At 37.9% G+C, this 23680-nt stretch overlaps 2 protein-coding genes across 3 annotated transcripts in view; both read right to left on the reverse strand.

Annotated features, from left to right (window-relative positions):
* Nucleotides 1-1135: 1135 nt before the first annotated feature.
* Nucleotides 1136-4050, reverse strand: pigv (phosphatidylinositol glycan anchor biosynthesis, class V). Its single transcript, XM_056475411.1, has 3 exons — nt 3704-4050; nt 2030-3175; nt 1136-1945 (listed from the first exon to the last, which is right to left on the reverse strand). Exons 1-3 carry the CDS (start codon nt 3785-3787, stop codon nt 1643-1645), a joined length of 1533 nt encoding a protein of 510 aa, XP_056331386.1. The 5' UTR covers nt 3788-4050; the 3' UTR covers nt 1136-1642.
* A 1079-nt stretch (nt 4051-5129) lies between these two features.
* arid1aa (AT rich interactive domain 1Aa (SWI-like)) overlaps nt 5130-23680 on the reverse strand; it is a 33047-nt gene continuing 14496 nt past the window's right edge. The window contains exons 3-20 of one of the 2 annotated variants that reach the window (XM_056476037.1): nt 19915-20547; nt 17468-17578; nt 13850-14057; nt 13477-13566; nt 12856-13026; nt 11984-12308; nt 11722-11864; nt 11480-11583; nt 11168-11377; nt 10867-11071; nt 10585-10717; nt 10344-10501; nt 9957-10098; nt 9742-9864; nt 9562-9658; nt 8644-9481; nt 8415-8545; nt 5130-8326 (exon numbers count right to left, since the gene is read on the reverse strand). In XM_056476037.1, coding sequence (XP_056332012.1) covers nt 6413-8326; nt 8415-8545; nt 8644-9481; nt 9562-9658; nt 9742-9864; nt 9957-10098; nt 10344-10501; nt 10585-10717; nt 10867-11071; nt 11168-11377; nt 11480-11583; nt 11722-11864; nt 11984-12308; nt 12856-13026; nt 13477-13566; nt 13850-14057; nt 17468-17578; nt 19915-20547 — 5736 coding nt within the window. In that variant the 3' untranslated portion in view covers nt 5130-6412. Of the gene's footprint in view, nt 8327-8414; nt 8546-8643; nt 9482-9561; nt 9659-9741; nt 9865-9956; nt 10099-10343; nt 10508-10584; nt 10718-10866; nt 11072-11167; nt 11378-11479; nt 11584-11721; nt 11865-11983; nt 12309-12855; nt 13027-13476; nt 13567-13849; nt 14058-17467; nt 17579-19914; nt 20548-23680 lie in introns of both variants that reach the window. The other variant, XM_056476036.1, reaches the window with a different exon arrangement.

A 23680-nucleotide genomic window follows, 5' to 3' on the forward strand; every position in this document is an offset into this window, starting at 1 on the left:
CTAGATGGAGCTACAACACAATGTCCCAGAGGAATAGTATGGAGCCAGATCAGTCTTAAAAATAATCCATTTACAAAATAATCATACATCCACAACACAATTCACATTTACAAAATCCAATTTGTAAGTTCAAAACACTATTTAAAAACACACAAATCCAATTTATTAATAAAAAACGATTTAAAAATACAAAAAAAACGTAAAAATATGCTAATTCAATTCATAAAATCGAAACACAATTCAAAAATATGTTAATGCAATTCATATATTCAACACGATTCAAAAATAAAAATATACAAATCAATTTGTAAATTAAAAACATGACTCAAAAATACACAAATCAAATTCGAAAATTTTAAGATTAAAAAAATACAAATTAAATTTGAAAATATAAAAAAATGATTAAAAAAAATACACAAATCCAATTTGTAAATTCAAAACACGATTCAAAAATACACAAGTCCAATTTATTAATAAAAAAAGATTCAAAAATACACAAATCAAATATGTAAATATAAAAAACTATTAAAAATATGCTAATTCAATTCATAACATCAAAACACAATTCAAAAATATGTAAATGCTATTCGTAAATTGAACACGACTCAAAAATAAAAACATATAAATTAATTTGAAAATTTAAAAAGATAAAAAAAATACAAATCAAATTTGAAAAAATAAAAAATGATAAAAAAATACACAAATCCTATTCGTAAGTTCAAAACACAATTCATAAATATGCAAATCTAAGTTGTAAATTCAAAACACAATTCATAAATATGCAAATCCAATTCGAAAAGTAAAAAAAACAATATAAATACTCAAATCAAATTTGTAAATATAATAATAACAATAAAAAAATATCAAAAATTATTCAAATTCAAATTCGTAAATTGAACACGACTCAAAAATAAAAACATATAAATCAATTTGAAAATTTAAAAAGATAAAAAAATACAAATCAAATTTGAAAAAATAAAAAATGATAAAAAAATACACAAATCCTATTCGTAAGTTCAAAACACAATTCATAAATATGCAAATCCAATTTGTAAGTTCAAAACCCGATTTATAAATATGCAAATCCAATTCGTAAATTCAAAACAATTCAGAAATGCACAAATCCAGTTTATTTGGTGAAATATTTATGATTTTACTTGTGAATTCACAAATTGTGTTTACAGATGTACAAATTGGATATTGTAAATGTGAATTTTGCTGTTCGTGTAGGAATTGTATTTTTGTAAATGTATTATTTTTTGAGACTGATCTGCCTCCATAGTATGGCGATGTGGCCATGTGTAAACTATCCATTAGTGAGCCTTTTTAAAAACTTCAGTTACCTTAGGACAGACCAAACCATAGAGACCAACTCATAAAAACCAAAGACCACAATATAAAGGGTATCTTCACATCGCACAAAAACACATATAATTTAGCTTAATCCATGATTTGTAAATAGAAAAGAAATGCAATTTGTAAATCATCCAATAAGGATATTTATTCAATATTAAATATAAAAATATATTTTAGCTTCCTAACAAGTACAAGAAAATACATTAATTGCAAACAAACTGCTAAAGCAGAATATTTTTCAAAAGGCCTCAGGAATATTATGAAGACTGAAATCATATTCACATTATTAAGTCCAGGGAAGGAAGTTACAATGTAGAGCCAGACCTAAAAACCAATACAATATGAAATACCCCAAGATGCATCTCGTGTAAACAGAGCAAGTCTTCCAATGCATAAATAGGTAAAAGACTGGATTATTTCTCCACATCCCTGCAAAACACCTCAAGTCAGGTTTGTGATCCTTCTTCTGTTGTGTTTGGTCTGATCTGAACAGCTTTTCATCTTTCAGCAGAGGTTCATATTTAAAAAGCAGGTGGCCAGAGATCCAGTATAACACAGGTGAAGAGGAAGCAAGAAACCGAGTCAAAACCTAAAAGGAGACACATTACAGGCATGATTATTAAGCATGCTTTACAAATCACTTAATAATGACAACCAACTGTATGAGTCTTACCTGCACGTGCATGCAGAATATCCCAAACAGAAGCAGGACGGAATTGTGCACAACATAAACAAAGACTCTTGGGTTACAGAAACCATGCATTTTCTTGTTATTTCCTTTGTCTCCCAACCCCAAATGCATACAAAACACTGGATTATCTGTCATGTATATAAACAAGGCTTTAAATCCTAGAGTTGCAACAGGCAATGCCAAAATAAAGTTGGGTATCTGCTTCCACTGGAAGTATCGAAGGAAACCCACATCCCAATAAACATCCTGTATATACGAATATAAAAGTGGAATTCGCCAATGGCACCATTTTGGTTTTGGAGATGCTGCATCGGCCACACGGTATCCTTTATGATGAGCTAAATTAACCAGCGCAGGAGGAATTTGATTTGAAGTTGGATGGCAAAATGTTTGATAGCCATAAAACTGAAAGAGACCAAACGGAAGAGCAACAAGGGCTGTGTAAACTGCTCCTGTGAAGGCAAAGCGAATAAGTTCCCAAACATAACTACGATATCGAACGCCCCCAGCTATTTTATTAAAAGCACGAGCACGAGCTAAACACTGCTGAAGCGTGAGATACAGCAAAAATCCAACATTCACAAGCCCATTGGCACGAGCGCCAGTAGCAAAGCCAAACAGAAGACAAGCTCCAACTGTGAATCTTTTCTCAAGCATCCACAGGCCTGCATAAGTAAGAGTTGCAAAGAGTGTCTCCGAGTAGCCTGCTAGCATAAACACATTAGCTGGTGTCAAACAGTACATCATGACTGCAACAAATGCAAGTTTTCTTTCATGTAGGACTATACGACTCAAACTATATAGAGCCACTGCACTTAAGACAAAGAGGAAACTGTTCCCTATAACCACAGCTACGATTAACCGGCCACGCATTGTGAGAAATCCACACAGTGGCCATAGTAATGTGGATGCCAGTAACCGCAGGATGAGAGGAAACAGAGGAAAGAAAGCAAAGTTGTGTTCATATACGTAACCACGCTCTGCGATGAAGAGGAAATGCTCTGCATCCCAGTGACTAAGGCCACCAAATAATGCTTCAATGAGGGGGTCGAGCAAGAGAGGGGCTTCTGACCGAGGAGGACTGAAGGCATCCGCCACATGGTCAGGAATCACTACATTCAGGACAGCCTTCAAGACACAAACAAAACAAACAGTAATTATTTTGTCATAAGCCGTTCTCAAGTTGTACTGAAGGTGTCACTCTATTACTTAAGAGTGGAAAATCGAGCCAGTAGTGATTTTGGGAAGCTCAACATTTAACTGGCAATGTAAACACTTGGTTGACCTTTTGTCCATACTGTAGGTTCAATTCAATGAAATTCAATTCAAGTTTATTTGTATAGTGCTTTTCCCAATCATTTTCATTCCAAAGCAGCTTTACAAAAGGTTAAGGTCTGGACTACATGCTATATATACATAGTTAACCCTGCTTACTGTCCTCAAAGTTCTCAGAGGGTTGGCTTCATTATTCAATTCCTGATAGGGTCATCATTTAAAAAAATGCTAATTTTGCTTAGAGTAGTTTAAGGAATACAATTTAACCAAATAAATACATTTTTAAAAATCGTAGTGGAAGTTAAAGTGTTAAGTATTTTCGACATTTTCTCCAAAAATACAAACAACAATTTCATAACTGAATTTCTGTCAGTTGCTTACCTGTAAGAATAGCGAAAGGAGTCGTGTAAACGTTGCACAACGCACAACAGCCTGTACGTCTTCATTTATGTTTAATTGAGTCATACTTGACAAACCTTCATTGTGGACAATGACAATAGCACATTTGCTGAACGCTGTATTATTCTAAATACATTAGCGTACAGGATGGCTGATAATAAATTATCAATAAATGAACCAAAGCGAAGATTTGAGTTCTTCCTTGAAGTTTTTATCCAGCATAAAACCATCGGGTCCGCAGATAAATAACAATGCAAGAAATTATTATATTCACGTTTTTACCATTCATTGAATAAAGACACTAAAACGAACGACAGGGAACATGCACTTCCGGTATTCAGTTTTAGTAATGTCAAAATAAAAGTCCCCGAGCTTTAAACGGCGTTTTGACTTGAAAGTTCACTTTCGCTGTATTTACCAATAAATAATGTCAGGATATTAATCAATTAAAACGTATATATATATATATATATATATATATATATATATATATATATATATATATATGTATATATAAAGAAATATAATGATTAATAGAAATGATGGAAAAATAACAAAATGAGAAAGGTATGATGAAATTTCCATGAATGGCTGTTTGCAATACTATGTATTTTTTGGGTCTATGTTATAAAACGTAAATGTACAAATGGAATCTAACACATAATTCGAAGATAATAGGTCAAAGATAGCAAAAGGATAAAATATGTCTCATGTAAAGCTCATATGTCAAATGTAAAAGAAGAAGAGATAAGTAAAAGTAGAAATACGTTGAAGTAATAAACTAATGATGTGTGTGATAATGGGGTGGGGAAAATATTAAACGTGTGCTTCATCCCGCTCCATTTTGACCATGTTCAAATGTATTTTCTTTAAAGAATTGTTTAGTGTAAGATTTTTCTGTTAGAAATCAAATCAAATCAAATTTTTTTGATGAGAAACTTTTAACATTTAGGATGGCCTTTAAAGCTTTTTTTAAACAGTCAAATTGGGGCATTTATATAAATTTAAAATCATAAATGATAAGCTATTGTATATAGTTCTATAAGACAAGGTTTTTATTTAAAAATGTTATGAGACATTTATTTATATACATACAAACCCATGCCTGTTATTTTTATTATATTTTTTCAGGATTTAAATTACATGAATGATGGACATTATCTTAATGTAAATTTTTCACATGGTTTTGCAATACAAACGTTTAATAAAAATATATTTGATAAAAAACAAAACAAAGCCATGCCTAGTAAATCCAGAGATTGAGAATTAAACAGTCTCTTCATATTTTTTTCAAAGCTGTACTTATTTATTTAACCTTCCACTCCTGAGCTCAGAATTCTTAGCAGAGTCCTGTTATTTAATAATTTCTAACATGTATCTACATGAAAATAATCACAAACATCTTACCAAGATTTAATGTACATTTATTCTTACCACGTGGAACATATAGTATAAAGATTTCATAGTGAATAAATGATATTCATTGAGCCAAAAAGGGAAAAAACAAGGAATTTACATTAAGCTACATAGTCTGAAATACAAATATGCAGAATTCATATCACTGGAGAAAAAAAATATCTCAACTGTGTTTTTTCATCTAGAGTTATTTTGTTGTACCAGGAGATGAAATTAAATTGTTTCAGTTGTCTGCTGCACTATGGAGGAACCGTGATGGCCAAAAGATGATTCGGTTTTATATACCTAGGGGCTTTGATGCAATTAATTATCCCAACTTGAGTGTCCGCTCTCATTCTTTGTAGATAAAAAGGGGTAAGGAGGAAGAGAGTGTGAAAGACAGAGGGAGAGAAAGAGAGGAAAAAGAAGTGTAAATGTACAACATCTTATATACAGTACAGCCTCGGCTGCATCTTAAGTTGAAAACCAGTCCTAGGAGGTGATTTCCTTATAGGGATCAATTCATACAATCAAGGGTTAAAGAGAAGAGGTCAGGGTGTTGTACGTCCTTGATACTTTGGGGGGAGGGGATTCTCCTTAACCAGCAAACTAATGTTTTAAAAACGATTTAAAAACAGAACTGGCTGAGCCAACATTTTCCCGATGTGGAACAGCGCAGTATGTTTGCAGTACGTTTACAGTTGTGGAGCACTGTACAGAAAATGACAACTCATTTCTGCAGTACACGCATCCAGAAAGGTTAACCGTGTAGCATCAAAATACAACCACCAAACAATGAAGAGTCCACCTGTCAATGTGAACAAGAGCTGTGTATTATTTGCACCCTCTTAGTGAGGACGAAGGAACGATTAACCCCAAAACTCACTGTAAACAAGACAGCAACTTTGGTAAATAGTTTGTTTTTTCAAGCTATTTATTTTATTCATTTATTTATTTTATTATAAAAAGTACTTTCCCCTCAGACAAGGACACAAAAGTTGGGGTCCGTCCATGTCATCTTGTTGGCATCAGTGTTACAGTTTGTGTCAGTGTGTTGAGGCTCTGGTTCATGATCCACAGCAAATTCGAGACAACCTTCCCAAAGTGAGACACGGAGGAAACGGGGGACCAGTGGGTGTAATATGAAACGGCTTGCATAAATTAAAAAAACAAAAACAAAACAAAACAAGAAACAGTCAATTTTCTCTGCTTTCAATCCCCACTTGCCAATGGGGAGGACAGGCAAAGAGGAAGTATGAAAACCAGAGAAGCTGGAGCCACAGCTCCGCACAGCTGTCATGACTGGCCTATCAAAAAAAGTACATCACAGATGACATGGGACACCATTGAGTTCATGAGGGGGGAGACAGAAAGGTCCAGTAGCCGTGATTCATAGAGCGTGAACTCAGAGTGGTTCTCCTCCACCTTAGCGAGGGCGAGCAGTGCCCGAGCAGCTCGCCGCATCATGTCCACACTAGTTGGCTCAAAGTGTGACCCCTGCATGTGAAGTAAAGAACCTTGGCTCTGCTGGAACTGTGTAGCTGCTAAGCTGTCCTCCAAGAAGCCCAACAGATTCCCTACACTGGCCTTCTGTACCGCAATGGCACGGGCCGCCATGCTGTCACCCTGTGCAAGATTAGCCAGCAGCACCACTGCCATCTCCCGGCAAACAGGCACCTTTCGCTCTCCAACTAGACGAACAAGGTTCCCAAAAAGCTTCTCTAATCTACTAAAAGGTGCCGTTGCAAGAATGAGGTCCACATTGTTGTCCTGAACACTGAGCTTACAGAGTGTCTCCAGGACAAGTCTCTGGGGGGACAAGGCTCCGTTAAGCCCGAGACTAGGGAAGGGGTCTTGAGCTTCTGCTGAAGGACAAACGGCCCAATGGAGCAATCCATCCAGCAAGGGCAGGCAGATGCTCTCAGTGTAGACGGAGAAGTCAAGCTGGCCTGAGATGTTGGCAAGTGTGACTAAGCAATTTTCCCGCAAAAGCTCCAGACAGTCCCACCACCACTCATCTTTCTTGCTACCAAGACTCTCATCCACCTCCTCTTCTTTCTCATAGGTTAGGGGCGCCTGCTTTCGCTCTGGATGCCGATGATGGAGAAGTAACAGGCGGCCCAGCAGTAGCAACATCCCTGGGTGCTTAGACATCTCAGTGTCATTGCCTGGGACAAATGAGAGGCTGCGGACGATGTTGGAGACACAGATGCAGCGACGGGCGAGAGAATCCTGCCACTCCGAGAGTGTAACAAGAGGAGCTTCATCCTTGCTGTGTGGCTCATCTTCTAAAACAGAGCGCCGACCCTGTAATAATGGGCTTGGAGCTGCAGGCCTAATGCTTTCTGGAGTTGTCAACTCCAATTCTTGTTTCTCTTGATCTTTCTCTATGTGTGAAGTCCCCTCAGAAGCAGCATCTAAGCAGTCAGCAGGTCTGTTGTCCCTCCAATCTGAAATTTCGTCGGGCACTTTCTCAGTGGATGACTCTGCAGACGGCTGCCGGTCCACTTCTTTCCGATGCTCTTCACTAGATGAGGGCAATGAGGGCACCTGGCTGTCCTTCTGAGCTCCTTTCTTCCTATCTGAGCCCTGAGTAGGTAAATGAGTCCGTTGGCGTAACAGCTCCATCTTGCTTTCAAAGTGGGTCTGGATGTGTTCTGTTGTATCACCTCCACCAATGCTCCAGTGCAGGAGGCCGCTGTCAAATTCCTGCAACCGGCCAAGCTTATTTGAGCAGTCCACTACAAACGGATCCTTCTTTCGCACTATCTTTAAGGGAAGCTTATCAAACTTGCTAGCCTGTTTGGGCTTCTCTTGAGTCACAGCCAACTCAAGACATGGTGGCTCTGAAGCCTTGGTTTCTGCAGATGACTCTCCTTCAATGCCTTGGCTGTCTTCTTTCTTCACAGATTCTTCAAGAGTCATTGGTTTTTCTTCCTGTTTTATTTGGAGAGGTACTTGTGCTGCATGTTGTTCTTGATGTTTTGACCTTTGCACTTCTTCCCCTTCATCTTCCTCCTCAGTTTCTCCATCTTCCTCCATGCCCTCTATAAATGCCTCATCATCCACAGTGTTTTCTTCTTTAAGGACATTGGGATCCAACAGAGCTCTTTGTCCTGGATCTCCAACTTCATATTCTCTCAGAATGCCAAAGATTTCAATGAGGCAGCGGCGAAAATATTCAACAATCAGTTCCAGGAAACCAGGAAGCTTCAAAAAAAGACACCAGTATATCATTTAGGATAAAAACTAGAGTATTGGCAAAAAAAAGATGTGTCATTTTCCCAAAACGACTTACCTGCATAAGGTTGAAATTTGAAATACTGTTGTCATCATATAATAAGATATTGATGGTGTCTAAAGCCCATGTACTCTCCGCCAACAGTCCAGATTTAAGAGACATCATAACTCTCCATGCTTCTGGAGTGCCTATAAAAGGAGTATACAGTTACCTTTGTATAACTCACAGTTCTAAGTTATTTGTTGAAGTGAATTACTTTTTAGTAGTGTATATAATGAACTCTTACCAATTTCTTTCATGGTAAGACGCCTGCGAGATTTGAGAACTGGTGGTGTTGCCTCTATAGAACCTGGTGGGAAGGATAGGTCTCTTCTCATCATTGGAGGCTGTACTGAGGGAGGAACTATGTGAGACGCAGGGACTGGAGGCCCCGCCTTCTGCATTTTGATATTGCTGGGCATGTAAGGTGATTTGCTGGGAGAAGTCCTGCTTTCCATGGGGCGAGGCATGGGTGTGGGGCTTGACACCTGTGGAATGTGGTTTTGCATGGTTTGGGGAGACTGGTAGTTAGATTGCAAGGGTCTGCTCATTGGTGGGCCTGCTCCACCAGGTCCATAGGGGGGTTGGCGTGGCCCAGGCCACTGTCCATCATGATTCATACGCGGTTCAGATGACATCATGTCTTCAGATCGGTTCATTGAATGGTAGCCAGGCCCCTGGCCAGGACCAGCCGGAGGCCCTTGACGATTGGGGTAATTGGAGTAGCCCATATCACCTCGGCCCTGCCACATGCCACCTTGAGGACCATCAGGACCAGACTGCATTTGACTGCCCATCATTTGAGGAGGCATAGAACCCTGGGAGTTTGGGCCAGTCCCTGGTTGCATCCGATCTCTTCCAAAAGGGAAAGGAAACTGATTCTGAGCACCTGGAGGGCGGCGCTCTGAACCAGGGTAAGAACTGTTATACTGGTTATACATTTCCTGCTGAGCACTTGTGGGTCCACTAGGGGGAGCCTGCGTTGGTGGCTGTGGCTGCTGAGCATTGTATGGCCCACCAAATATCTCCCCATCGTGATGGCGTTTAGCTGGAGGATAGCTGCCGTCACCTGGCCTTTTGTAGTTCTGAATTTAAAAAAAAAAGTATTCATTATACCAATGTCAAATAATAAACCATCAAATCATCCTTATAACTGCTTCCCTACCGATTGTTGTTGCGGGAACATTCCAGGTTGCTGATTCGGATAGGTGCCACCAGGTGGTGCACTCTGTCCTGGATACTGATTACTATAGGAATCATGCCTGCACAGAGCACCAAATGTAAATGAAAACAGATAGAGGCAGATATAAAATCTCCATTAAAATCAAACAATTAGTGGACTGACCGCTGTTGCTGTGGAGGGTAACGGTTTGGTGAGTACATCCCAGATTCAGCATTGGAAGGCATCATATTTGGCTGTGGCACTCCAGGCCCTACGCTGCCATCTGGGCCCATCCCTGATTCTGGTCTACACAACACAGGACAGTTTATTGCATAATTTCCATAACACCACAAAACAGAAAGTTTAGAGTTTATGTCTTAAGCAAACATTCAGTATACCGTCTCTCATAGTTGGTGCCAAATGGATACTGGTGCCGCTGTCCCATAGGCATGTTTCCCATTGGGCCTGGTGGTCCTCTGTTATACTGATCACCAAGACTGCTGTTTTGACCCTGTCCACTAGGCATGAACTGTTCTCCAACTAGGGCCAAACAAAAAACACAGTTCATTTCACCAAACAGCTTACTATGAACTACAATGGCTAATGTAAATGAAAAATTTTCCTAATTAAATTTGATTATCATCTGGTAACTGTTGCAATCAACATTGCCATACTTATAAGACACTGCTGATATATAATTGTTTTGTCTTACCCAGCCCTAATGTAAACTGAAATACGGAGTGTATTAGACAATTGTTGTTGCAGTAGTGAATGACCATACAAACCTTTACGCATGCCACTAAAGTGGTCTTTATTAGGTTCATAGGGTCCCATGCGACCAGGCATCTCTGGAGTACTCATGCCTGACTGGTAGCCAGAGTTGGGTGTCAAAGTGTTTCTCCGAGAGAATTCGCTATCAGCAAATGGATCTTGTAAGTTCACACTGCTCCTAAGAAACAGGGCAGGTAAGGAGCAGTTCACAGAGAAATAACAGGCAAATGCACAAGATGAATGAGCAAATCTCACCTGCCACTTGGTATTGGGGGCATCTGGCTGTGTGGCGTAGAGGCCGGAGTAGGGGGCTTCAAGTCCCCGCTTTCCGCCATAGAACTGCTGGTGGATTGTGGCGTCTGGGGGCCCTGGAGAGAGCCAGATCCAGCTGTGCAATGCAAAAAATAAATAAATAAAACATTTAATATTTTTATGCAAAAATTTTTTTAATGGGTTAATGTGTTAACGTTCACACTTTAAGAGCCACCTATACTTGCTTCAGTATATGGTATACAAACTTAAAACACCAGTACTCACCTGGGGAGGGAGGCTGAATTTTCGGCTGGTTCTTTTTGTTATCTGCTGTCATAATGTCTGGTGGCGGGTCTTCTCCACGCTCAATCTTACATTCAAAAGCATACAGACATTGGATGTACTGCTTTTTCAGGGAGCTGGCAGCACTGCTGGAGGTCCCCACATTCAGATTTGTGGCTAGCTCTCTCCATTTTTTGTTCTTATTAACCTGCAATTACAAGCATGCCAAAAGACATAAGCAAATGCCCTTTAGGGAAAATGAGCTGAAACTTTCAACACTTGTTTACAGTCAGCTTGAATATACCTGTGTAAGACCTCCAATCTCCTTGACAGACATGTAGAGGCGGAAGAGATCAAGGGGTTTACGTCCCACAGCTGGCAGATTAGTCATGCCCATGGCTTTTTCCTCTATGAAAGCCAAGTAACGATCTACCCACATCTTTCTTTCCGGCTCTGGGCCTAGCTCGTACAAGCGAGTGATCTTCTCACTGGTTGTTGTTGAGGAACTTGACTTCTAGATAGAACCAGGTTAAATCGAAGGAATTAAATGCGAAGTGCAAGATAATTTTTTATTTCTTTGTAAAGACAATTCACTTCCTTTTAAAGTTGAGCAAACCTTGGATTTTGATTCGGTCTTCGGTGTCCCTTCAACTTTATTATTCATTTTCTGGGCTTGGTTAAGTTTCCCGTCCATACCAAAATCTGGACCAGGAGACATGCCTATGAAGAAAAAAAAAAAAAAAAAAAAAAAAGAGAACCACGATTTGGAGTTTAAATAATTTTGACTTTACAGATTAAATACTTTAATTTCAGCTAGGCTCTGCAGCATAAATAAAGAAATTGTTTTGACAGCCTTACCGCTAGTGTTGTTAGTCATGTTAGCACCCATAGGGTAGGGAGAACCCTGCGTGTTCATCATCCCAGGCATGTTGTTTATAGAGGGGCCATATCCTGAACCCATCATACCAGGACCAGGAGACATATTGGGGTAACCTGGTAGCCTGTGAGACAAAACACATCATTTAACTTTAGCCTGTACTTATAGAAACATGAACTGTCAAACAAATCATACATTTTAGATCAATATTCAATCCTATGTTGAAATTAAGATCTTCTGTACCTGTTGTGTATTGAGTTGGTGGGACCATGCTGCATTGCTCCAGCATCCTGTGGCTTTCTGTTGAGACCTGGGGGTGGACACATCCCACTTGCAACTTGAGGGGGCATGTTTCCCATATTAGGACCCATATTGGGACTCATGTTAGGACCCATATTGGGACCATAGGGTCGTGCACCCATCTGGCCATGAGGCATCCGTCCAGAAGGCATGCCAGCAAACATCGGCCCTCCTCCTTGTCCAGACATGGGGTTCATGGATCCGCCCATGCCAGGGCCTTGGTAATTGGCATTAGGCATGCCACTGTAACCAGGCTGCCTGGGGTAACCTGAAGAGGAACATTGTATAAACGGTGTCAAGGCCACCAAAACAATATTTGAAAAAGTATGCATGAGTCAGAAAGTGCAAATCAAGCCTACAGAATGCTAAAGTAATCATAGTTAATATAGGACCAAATTTATTGTGCAAGAAACCACATTATTAATAGTTTTGGTGTAAATTGAACAGTTAGCACTAATGAAGTGTATGGAATATGAATGCCTCATTAAAGAGACTTCCAGATCCTTGAGTGTTTTAGCAGCATGCAGAGCTGCTGTAACCCACAGTCACTGTAGCTGCTCAACTGACGTGAGCCATGCTACGTCAACTCCCTTTTTTCATAGACGCTAAAAATAACCACACTGTGATCTACTGGTCGCACAAAGAGAAAAAGACGGGGAGTGAGAAGGATTTGGAGGGACAGCGAGAAAAGAAAGACAGCGGAATACTACAATAAAAGTACAATTTCTGCACCACCACTCTCTAAATCTCCTAAAATAGCACTCTTCAATTTTTCAAATGTTTTGCACCAATACATAGTCATAATTAATAATTACCTTGTGGACCATATTGACCGCCTTGAGGCCCGTAGTTTGCCATAGAGTTGTTCTGCTGATAAGGGACCATTCCAGGATGCACTTGACCTCCAGATGACTGACGAGGAGACAGAGCAGAGCTAGATTGTGGAGACCCATAGGGTGCCATCTGAGGGTTTCTCTGCATGTATCCTGTGGAAGACAACATGATTATGCATTGATGCTCTACATTACAAAAAAAAAAAAAAGAGCACGTGGCCATGTCGTTAGCCATGTTTCCATCTAAAGCTGCCAAATTTGAATGTTGCTTTAAAAATGAAGCGCTGTTTTCATCCCATGTGTTCAATAGCATAGGAAACTAGAGCAGTATATTGATATTAAAAATTAAAGTTCCTGTAAGTGAGGAAACCACTGTTGCTCTATAATAAATGTGCTGCGCCTTCAGCGGCAGACGCCACATGCAATAACAATCGCTGTCGTGTTGTGATTGAGACTAGTACACTGCTTATTCCAGTTATCCAGTCAAATCATCTGCTGAGGCAACATCCCACTGTCTTTTTGCTGAATTCAAGTATGTTTTTATGCCCTTGTATTATTATGCAATATTGCAAATTGGAATGGTAGTTATATAGACTGCATTACCTCTGTCTGGGCCTATGCCAGGTTGATTCATCGAAGGGTGCATGATCCCATCAGACTGTCCACTTGAAGGGCGGGGAGGCATCTGGTTTCCTACAAATACGAAAATGGACAACATTATGAATCAAATGAATTAATTCATTTGTAAAAGAACTACATTCTGTAAATTAGAGATTAACATAATTTATGTTTTATAATACATTTTTCAAAACCTCCATCTCCCATTAATCAGAATAAAAAGACAAACCACAAACTTGACTGGTGCTTCAGAAATATTTAATACCACTTAACAGTATAGTCATACTGAAGACGACTTGAAATAGTTAGAAAAATTAAATATTAGGACATTAAAATGTTTAATTTGCACTAGCCCTACCTGGCATTGTAGTAGGGGACAGCGGCCCAGAACGGGAAGCAGAGGCGCTGGCAGGTGAGCCCACTGGGGGAGAGGTGTGGGGGGAGAAGGGCGACTGTGCTGGATTGCTCTGTTCCCCTTGACTGCTGGATACTCCAGATGTGCTGACTCCAGGGCTCAAAGCGCCCTCCGTACCAGTAGGTAGGTCATCGATAGAACCGGATAGATCCTAAGCAAAAGTACCATCAAGACTAAGTAAATATATATTAAATTAAATATATAATTAAAAAGAAATAAAAACACAACATAACGGAAGCAGCAATTGATCATTCATAGTGTGATTTAAAAGGGATTAACTGGGGGAAAATAAGATTGATTGGATGGAAGCAAATCTGACTGAGTTTACAAATCTGTTGTTTCACCGAATGTTTAAGTTATGCCATTTCAATATAGTGTCATTTAAAAATAAATAAATAAATAAAATAAACAAAAAAATAAAAATTCAGTGCAAATGAGAAAATACGTTAAATAAAAATAATGCTGGATCCCTGAAGAAAACAAAGCTGCAAATGGAAGAGAAAAGAAGGAAAACCCCAGCTGATGCGTTCATTTGGTAAACGTTAAACGGGCAATCGATTTTTTTTACTTGCATATTATGGCATTGTGGGATTAGGAAGCCTTATTAATGTGGTAATACATTAAGCATGGTCATGCATCACCTGTGTGTGCAAATGATAGCATCAAGGCATAAAAATATATAATATAGGCCTATCAAATATTAATGTACGGTTTTATTGTAAATAATTACACTTATATATACACACTTATATTTTTAATCATCTCTAATATTAAAACTGAAACTAAATATCAGACTACAAAAGCTTTCAGACTAATGCTCCAATTTTGTTTTAAGGAATGAAAACGAAAACATGAATTAGAAAGTGTAGAAGTCTTAAAAAAGCTTGAAGACTTTAAGGTGGAGATTAGATGGGACATTTATTTCGGCAAGTATTCCATATTCGATCAGCCTAATGTCTTATGTTCATTCATTGCTATATCTAGTAGTAAAGAAAGATCTGTACTGCTGCTTTGACTGACATAGCTACAGTGATGCCGTGCTGTATAAAAGAGCATGAAAGCAACACACAAATGAATATAAAAAGGTTTTGTTTGACATTAAAAGTGATATAAGAAGTAATGCTTCTGGCCATTATTTGATTACAAATGTTAAGTAAGGCTCAGACTAAATCATTAGTTAGATTTAACAATCAATGACTATGTTTACATGGACATCAGTAATCTAATTATTTGCCTTAATCTAAATTAGACAATAATATGATAAAAGTGTTTACTTGAGTTGCCTTTTAAATGTTCCATTCCTGATCCTGCTTTACATGTTACAGCACATATTTCGATTAACGTCAACGTCGATCAGCGAAAACGCCATTGCGTTACCACGCTATCCACATTTTGGGTGTTTAATTTTTAATTTGTTGACTTTAACTGCAGTTTGGCACTTTCACTTTTATTCAGGAACATTTCATGCATGTCCCGTGACAAACGAAATATTGGATGGGAGTATAAACTGCTGGAAGTGTGTAGTTTTAAATTAATTTGATATCGCACGTAGGCATGGGCCGGTATAAGATTCTGACGGTTTGATAACCTTAGATAAAAATGTCATGGTTTCACGGTATTGTGATTACTGCTCTAAAATATATTCTTTTTAAATGTCTGGATAAAAAAACTAAAACTTTTTTTCCCCTTTGAAAACAATATACTTTATTTTTTTAAAGATTTATGATATTTTGGAGCAGTAAACACGTCAGGCTATATAATTCAAATGAATCATTGACTTCTGCTGTCTTCATTAGATTTAAAAACACAGATTTCTTTACAATTTAAAACAACATCTTTGGATATTTTTTTTCTGCTGGAGATACTGTTGTTCTAAAAAAAATAAAATAAATAAATAAATCGTACACATACCTTAGAAATGGTATTGCAGAAAATTTTGACGATTTTAAAACCTTGACTTTTGCAAACCGCGGTATACCTTGAAAACGGTTATAGTCCCATGCCTAATCGCATGCCATATGGGGAAAAAAACCTTGCGACGTATGTGTCTGTGGTCGTTCACTGACTTGGTAGGTGCAGAGAATTGTGTCAAACAACCATGTGTGTATAGACCAGTGTTTCTTTACTAAGTTCATGGAGGACCACCAGCTCTGCACATTTTTGAAGTCTCCTTAACCAAACACACCTGATTCAGATCATCAGCTCATTAGCAGAGACTAAAAGACCTGTAATGGTGTAACAAACAAAGGAGACATCCAAAACACGCAGTGTTGGTGGTCCTCCAGGAACGTGGTTGAGAAACACTGATATAGACTATCCTGTTGCAAAATGCGGCAACAGTCCTACACGACGATAATAGTTTGATTGCGGTGTTTACATGTCTGTAATGGACTTAAATAATGTGACTAAAATCAGCATACTCCACATGTCTTAATTTGATTTCTGTTTAGTTCAATGACCTTAATTGATTAAATCAATTAAAAATCGCTGGTAGACTCTTATTCAGAGTATTGTCTTAATCGTATTAAAATTGAATTATTGGTGTCCATGTAAACATACTCAATAATAGAATAAAAGCAAGAAATCAGTATTTTCAGTCTAGCCTAACAGTCAAATGGCATCATAGAAATGTTCATTTAGGATTACCGGTACAGTCGATGTTTCAAGCCTATCAAAACCCATTTCATACGGAACCAAAAAAAAAACCTGCTTTTTGGGCCAAAATTTTCAACTAAATGTTAGCCCATGAACCTACTCTCTCGTAAAGAAATTTTAAAATAGAAACATAACAAAAACTAAATCAACAAAAATAAAAAAAACTGATAATAAAAAAAACTCAGCAACAACAACAACAACAAAAAAAGCAGCACAATAGTCAATTTAATTGTACCACAAAACTTCTCTTCTTTAGAATAAATCTCCCAATGACAGCTTCTTCCACTCTGCAACAATGAACTCTGGCACACTTTTTTTTTCTGTCTAGCACACACACAAACACACACTCGCTCAAGAGCTCTTGTACACACAGAATCACACAGCCAGAGGCTGCTGGCCTTATTTATCTCATCTGGGAGGGGGAAAAAAAGTGAGATCACAGCGTCCCTGAGGTTGCCATGGCTACAGCAGTCGGCTGCACGTGTGCTGAGTCAGCACAGCTGGGCGTCTCTCCATGTGTCCTTTTCAGACAGTCTCGCAGGTCACAACACATTCAAATGCAATTAAATCTCAGAGATGGAGACGCACAACTTACAGGAAGAGCTCAAAAAAAAGGTAGCAAAAGAACAAACAGCGTATATTTCGGTGACAGACCACATGAAGTTCTTCATTTAGCAACAACCCAAAAGGTGCTACATAATCACTCCTGAGAAAGACGAGCAGCTGAGGCTGAATTACGCTCACATCTTCAAACTAATTGCCTGGAGCTAAAAGTCAACACAAAATAGGACGCTTTGACTGAAACAACTTGATTGCGCGTTTGTGTATCTGTCAGATTCACAATGCATCTTTAAATGCGCTTGGACGCAGTCAACAGCTTGTGCGAAATGAAAGTGTCAGACTCACTGGTAGACTGGAGGGTCTGCCCTGCATGTCCTCTGTGCTGCTTTTGGATGCCAGAGGCGGACCGGAGGGGGGAGCGCTGGACTGGGAGCTAAAAGACTCCTGGGAAATCTCCTGTGGGGGAAAAAGTCGGCCCAGGTCAGACGATACAGGGATTTAGGGATGTGAACGCACGCATGGCTGCTATTGCTTACTTACAGACATAAAGTCTGTGTAGCTGTTAGTGATACAAAGTCTGTTTTTGTATTTAAAAATAGCCAGTTACAATACTGCTTTTATTACCATCCAAAGTCTGCGAGTGTGGTGGCAGTGTGAAATGAAATGCAATCCAGATTTCAAATAAATGCAAAAACAGACAGCCAATTTAGTTCTAACACACAAAGTGAATATTAAACATGCAGTTAACATCCCACCTTTACATTTGCATATGTCACAAAGAAGACATGATAAATAGGATGAAAAAACACCATCCAGTGGAGAAAATTCATGCATTTATACTTGGCATGTTATGTGGAAGAAACTTTACATTATATAATAATGTAGAACTGTACAACTTCTTTCACGGCATGACATACAAATCTGCAATAGCATCATCAACCCATCATCACAGTTGGGAATGCATGTGACTTGTGGATTAATTGTTAAGTTTAACCAATCCTGTAAAAATATTCCAAGTGATATTAAAGGCACAAGGAACTATAAGATTTGTAGATTTAACAAACGTTACTTGTATTTAAATTAATATGAATACTGTAAGACTAAAAAAGCTCTGTTTAATTGTAATTAGCTTGATTGTATTCATCCATGTACCTAATTTGTTCATTGTATTTTATAAAGACGTAGGCTTACTTCCCCTACAAAATCACCCCAAGCATTCAAAAATCTGTCATCTGATAAAATTGTTTCTATACGACAATAAAAAACTAAATAAATACAAACGATGTAATTTTTGTGCAGCCTTACAGTTACATTACTTAATACATTAAGCAATGATTTCCTGTTGTTACAGCATTTTTGGTGTTGTTCATGGTTAATTCATGTTCATTCATAATATTTGATCACAAAAGGGGATGGGATCAGAAAAGCCTCACAAGCCAGGATTTGAAAGCACCAACGCAGTGACATCTTTTGAAGAATATATGGTAATTCGTGTCATATATGCAGAACAGCAATTAAGAATTTCGTGATAATGTGAAATATCTAAAAACATTTAATGCAATCCTTGCTGAAAGTTGTATCAGTAAATTTCACAAATCAAAAAGGTAGTTAATGAATAAACTGATATTAACCAACCGTATCAAACGCTGCAGAGTTACTGATCAATGTTAATTCATGACCCTTTAAGCAGGGTTTCTGCAGGTTTCAAGTCAAATTTAAGACTCAAGACAATTTAGTCCATCACGAATGAAATATCAGACTTAAACAGGGATAAACGCTAAGGAAGTTTTTTAAAGTTTCTAAGTTTTCTAACATGTCCCATTAAAAAAAAAAAAAAAAAAAAAAAAAAAAAAAAAAAAAAAGAGTTATTTCTTGAACACATTTTAACTGTGTCAAAACAAGCATTTTTTTCAACAAAGACTTTCTTTTAATAAAAAATTACAAACTTTAAAAAAAACTATATACAACAATCCAATCATGGATTAGAGTCAATTTTGGTGATATTTCGGCAAACGTTCTAGGAGGAATTTGCAAAAAAAATTCTGAACAAAATCAATATGGCGGACAGGTATCAATGTTATTGGCATAACCCAAAGAATAAGCTGAGAATTTTACCACAATAAACATATACAGTCTAAAGATATTAGCAAATTTATGATTCATTATTGATGGTTAATGACTGGTTAATAACTCTAAATAATAGCTGTAAAAAAATAATAATAAACTAAATATAAATACATTTAAATGGACATAATTAAGACCCATTTAAAATGATTTAAGACTGACAGGACATTCTTTCAGTGAATTTAAGACTTTAAGGCCTAAAATTTTGATTTGAGATTGAAATTTAAGACATTAAGACTAAGTCCCTGCGGACTCCCTGCAAACAGATACTTCAGCCACAAGTGAAAATAGTCACCATATACTGACCTGTTCCAAACCTTTGAGTTTCTGTTGAACACAAAATAATATATTTCGAAGAATGCTAGAGAGAGGTTAACAATTGCCTTCCGTAGTATTTTTTTCTACTATGGATGTCAATTACCACAAGTTTCTAGCATTCTTCAAAATATCTACTTTTCTGTGCAGAAACTCTGGAACTGTCTGGAACCACCCAAATAAATAAATAAACTGAGTAAACTTTCACTTTTGGTTGAATTATCCCTATAATTCATGTGTTAATATACACTTACAAACCTCACCTGATAGCAAAACACTGTCAGTCAATTACAGTAACTCTCGCTTTCATTTTCATCCAGCACTTACATGTAAAAGCAGAAAGCTCAAGTTACCTGAGGAGGAGGAGGAAATCGCTGATACGGCGATTGCTGCTGTTGTTGTTGTTGTTGTTGTTGAGGGGGATTCTGGGTGTAAGACGTGGGCTGTCCCTGTGGCATCTGTGCGTGTCCCGCAGGCGTTTGAGAAGCAGGTGTGGGCGTTTGCGGTGGCTGCTGGGACGCCGGTGGCTGTTGCTGCTGTTGTGGCCCTTGGCCAGGCGGGTAACTGGGCTGCGTTTGGGATGCAGGAGGAGCCTGAGAGCTCCCCTGCTGCGAGGGCTGGGACTGAGGCACCTGTTGTTGTGAATAAGGAGACTGGCTAGACTGGGGTGCTGCTGCTGCTGCTGCCGAGGACTGTGAGTACGGGGACTGGGAAGGGCCCGGCGAGGGACCCGTCATCTGCCCCTGAGGCTGCTGGGACATGTGGGGTTGTTGGTAAGGAGTGCCTGTCTGTCCGTGTGGCCCTGATGACTGGGTTGCATGAGGCTGCTGCGAGTAAGGTCCCTGTCCTCCTGCTTGCCCAGGGGAAGGCTGAGGGTATGGCGACTGCTGCTGGCCCGAGTGAGGACCCGGACCATGCTGGCCATAATAGGACTGCTGCCCTTGCTGCATGTAACCCCCTGGTCCCTGCTGTCCATATGATGGCATCTGCACAAACCAGAAGGATGGCATTAAAGATCATTACACTCAAGGCATTTCCTTCACTGATTTATCTCATGTAAGGGAATAGACAAGACAACCATCCAGTCATTGAGTATTTTTACATGGACACTAATAATCTGATTTTAAGATTAAGACAATATTCTGATTAAGTCTCTACCATGTAAACAGTGATTTTTGATTAATTTAACTCGATTAAGGTCATAATCCAGCTCAGACAGTAGCCGATTGTGGACTACTTTCATTGGCTGACGCTGCAATGTTGATCGAGTCAGCCCCAACTTCAGACAACTTCAGTCAAGCGTTGACGCTGAAACCCTGTGTGAATGAATGGTCACCGTAGTGTATGACCTTTCGATACGTTTTGCAACAGGATGGGTCCAAACACACATGGCTGTCTGACATTATTCTCTGCACCTACCAAGTCAGTAGGTGCCACAGACACACACATCGTGAAATGTGGAGTTTTTTTCCCCCCATAAGACGTGCGTTATCAAATTTGATTAAAACAACACTATTCCAGCAGTTCATTTGCGCATCCAATATCTCATTTGTCACAGGGAACATGCATGAAATATTCCTGAATGGACGTCAACAAGCCAAACTGCAGTTAAAGTCAACAAATAAAAAATTAAACACCCGAAATTACATGAAACTCCAAAGGAAATGTGGATAGTGTGGTGACGCAATGACGTTAATCAAATTGTGCTATAACATGTAAAACAGGATCATAAAAGAAAAAAAATTTAAAAAGCAACTCATGTAAACACCTTAATCATATTATTGTCTCATTTAGATTAAGGCAAATAATCTGATTACTGATGTCCATGTAAACATAGTCATTGACATGCTATAGACAAGACTAACACATGCTTTGAATTCAATTAGTGACACTGATGTGGCTTTCCTGTTTATTACTGCAAAACCATTTTAAAAGCAATCTGTTGTTTTAAAAACTCTAAAAGTAAACGTGTCTTGAACTTCCAAGACTTTTTCACTTGTTCTTTACTCCCGAGACTAAAAGCAGTGACGTGAAACTTAATAGTAAAAACTAAAGTGCAGAATAATTCTAATTAAAATAAAAAAGCAGATGCTTTTTTAACCTTTAATTTAACACTATAAAAGTGCTTGCTTTACAAGGAATCTATAGTATAAAGTGTGCACCCGTACGGCTGTATTATCCGTCACTTGACTGGAGTGCTGATGCAAATGTATTAATGTCCCTATTTTAGCATGCTTTGTTAATGGCCATTTTCTATGCACTGTAATTTCAGTTGTATGTTTATTTTATTATTGAGAGGCAAACCCATATTTATTCATCTAAACTCTGCTCACAGCTGTATGGGTGTTTGCTTAGAGTATAACTGTAGCTGTTCCAACTTTTTTGATTTTACCCTGATTAAATAAGGGCTTCAAGACCAAATAAAAATGTCTTGAGATTTGAATGTGGAGTATCTGTGAACTGCTCGAAGTGTTTTAACACACAGCATAAAATGCACAATTCCACATCTTTTTCAGGGTTGGAAATAAAAAAAAAATTCAAATTCAATTTCACAAGCATAAATATAAGAACAGGAGAATTGATCGCAAAAGACACAAAACATAATTGAACATTACTTAAAACCTGTGTATAATGTGCCCAACAACACTTGGAATGGCTAGAGATCCCATCGCAGCTACGTCACAATATCAAACAAATTGCTATTTTGTAATTTTTTTCCCCAAGAATTAAACCATGCATAAATTATTTCAGTGAAGTACTTGTAAATTTAGATTAGATTCAACTTTTTTTGTCATTACACTTGTACAAGGCAATGAAATGCAGTTTAGGTCTAACCAGCAGTGCAACAACAGCAAGTGCAGGATATAGATATAAGTTATAAAGTGCAATTATAGAAAAACTATGGCTAATGTTTACAGATGGATGTACTATAAACATTATATACAGGTCGTATTGCTGTATATAAGTTTACAGCCATGTTTAATGTATGTTGTCAACAACAACAACAAAATAAGTGTGAAGTGATATAAAAATAGGTAACACTTAAGAATAATGTAGCATTAGTTAATGTATTTACTAACTTTACGTATGAATAATCTATTAAAGCATTTATTGCACATAGTTCAACATTAACTAAAGCATTATTAAAATCCTAATTTTGTGCTTGTTAACATAAGTTAGAGCACCATGAGTTAACATGAACTAACATTATTTAACTTGATATTACCTAATGTAAATAAAGATGAATAAGCACTGTTATAAACATCCTATTAATTGTTTGTTCATGGTAGTAAATATAAAAATTTATGAACTATTATTTAAAAGCGTTACCAAAAAGTAGTATTAGCGGTTATAACACAAATGATGACTCTTAGTTTAGCTAATAAAGTTCACATGCTTATATGCTCAAATAGTAAGACAACAGTGGCTGACAACAACACCAGCGATAACCACACATCCGTATGCTTGTACTAACATGAACTGCGCCAGTCACTCACACAGAACATGCAGACCTTTGTATTTAAATAGCCTTTTTCAGGTTAAAATTAACAGTCCCAATTTTGAAACCAATGTGCCATTTTGAATCATTCATTTTGAAGCATTATTCAGTGAAGCACTCATTAACCCTTTGATCTGTATGATCACACCAGTGTGATTAGAACATTTAGTGAGTCATCTGCTGTTCTGTGATGACTCGTGCTGAGCCAGGGAAAGACAAGCTCTGCACTCATCAGAAATTACAATTTATCTGAGTTTTCAAACAAAATGTTTATTTTAGCTTTCAGACAATTAAGGACAAAGAAGTAGTAGCAAACCATAACATTTATAGTTTGTAAAATACAAGCTAACCGTCAAGTAACTAAATAAATAATTTTAAAAAATTAATAACAGACATGAATTTTCAGTTTCACGCTGATATCTACGGAGACAATAATAACCATTCTAAAACAAAATTGGACAGTGTGCTTTGTGCTCATTAGATACACACCGTTTATGTTACTACATCATTTTCTCAAATTTTTTTCATGTTAAACAGTGAGATGTGTAATTTACGGGACACAGTGAGACATGACCCCCACAAATGTGTCCCCGTCTCCAGTTTATACATTTTTAACCAGG

This window comes from Danio aesculapii, chromosome 16 (genome assembly GCF_903798145.1).
Source record: "Danio aesculapii chromosome 16, fDanAes4.1, whole genome shotgun sequence".
In the NCBI taxonomy this organism is placed as follows: Eukaryota; Metazoa; Chordata; class Actinopteri; order Cypriniformes; family Danionidae; genus Danio; species Danio aesculapii.

What these genes read in the sequence shown, in the direction of transcription:
- pigv (XM_056475411.1), bottom strand. Translation starts at nt 3,787, where the DNA reads ATGACTCAATTAAACATAAATGAAGACGTACAGGCTGTTGTGCGTTGT. An exon ending in TCCTTTCGCTATTCTTACAG is followed by an intron (nt 3,176 to 3,703) that starts GTAAGCAACTGA and finishes TGTGTCTTGAAG; the next exon opens with GCTGTCCTGAATGTAGTGAT. An exon ending in TATTCTGCATGCACGTGCAG is followed by an intron (nt 1,946 to 2,029) that starts GTAAGACTCATA and finishes GTCTCCTTTTAG; the next exon opens with GTTTTGACTCGGTTTCTTGC.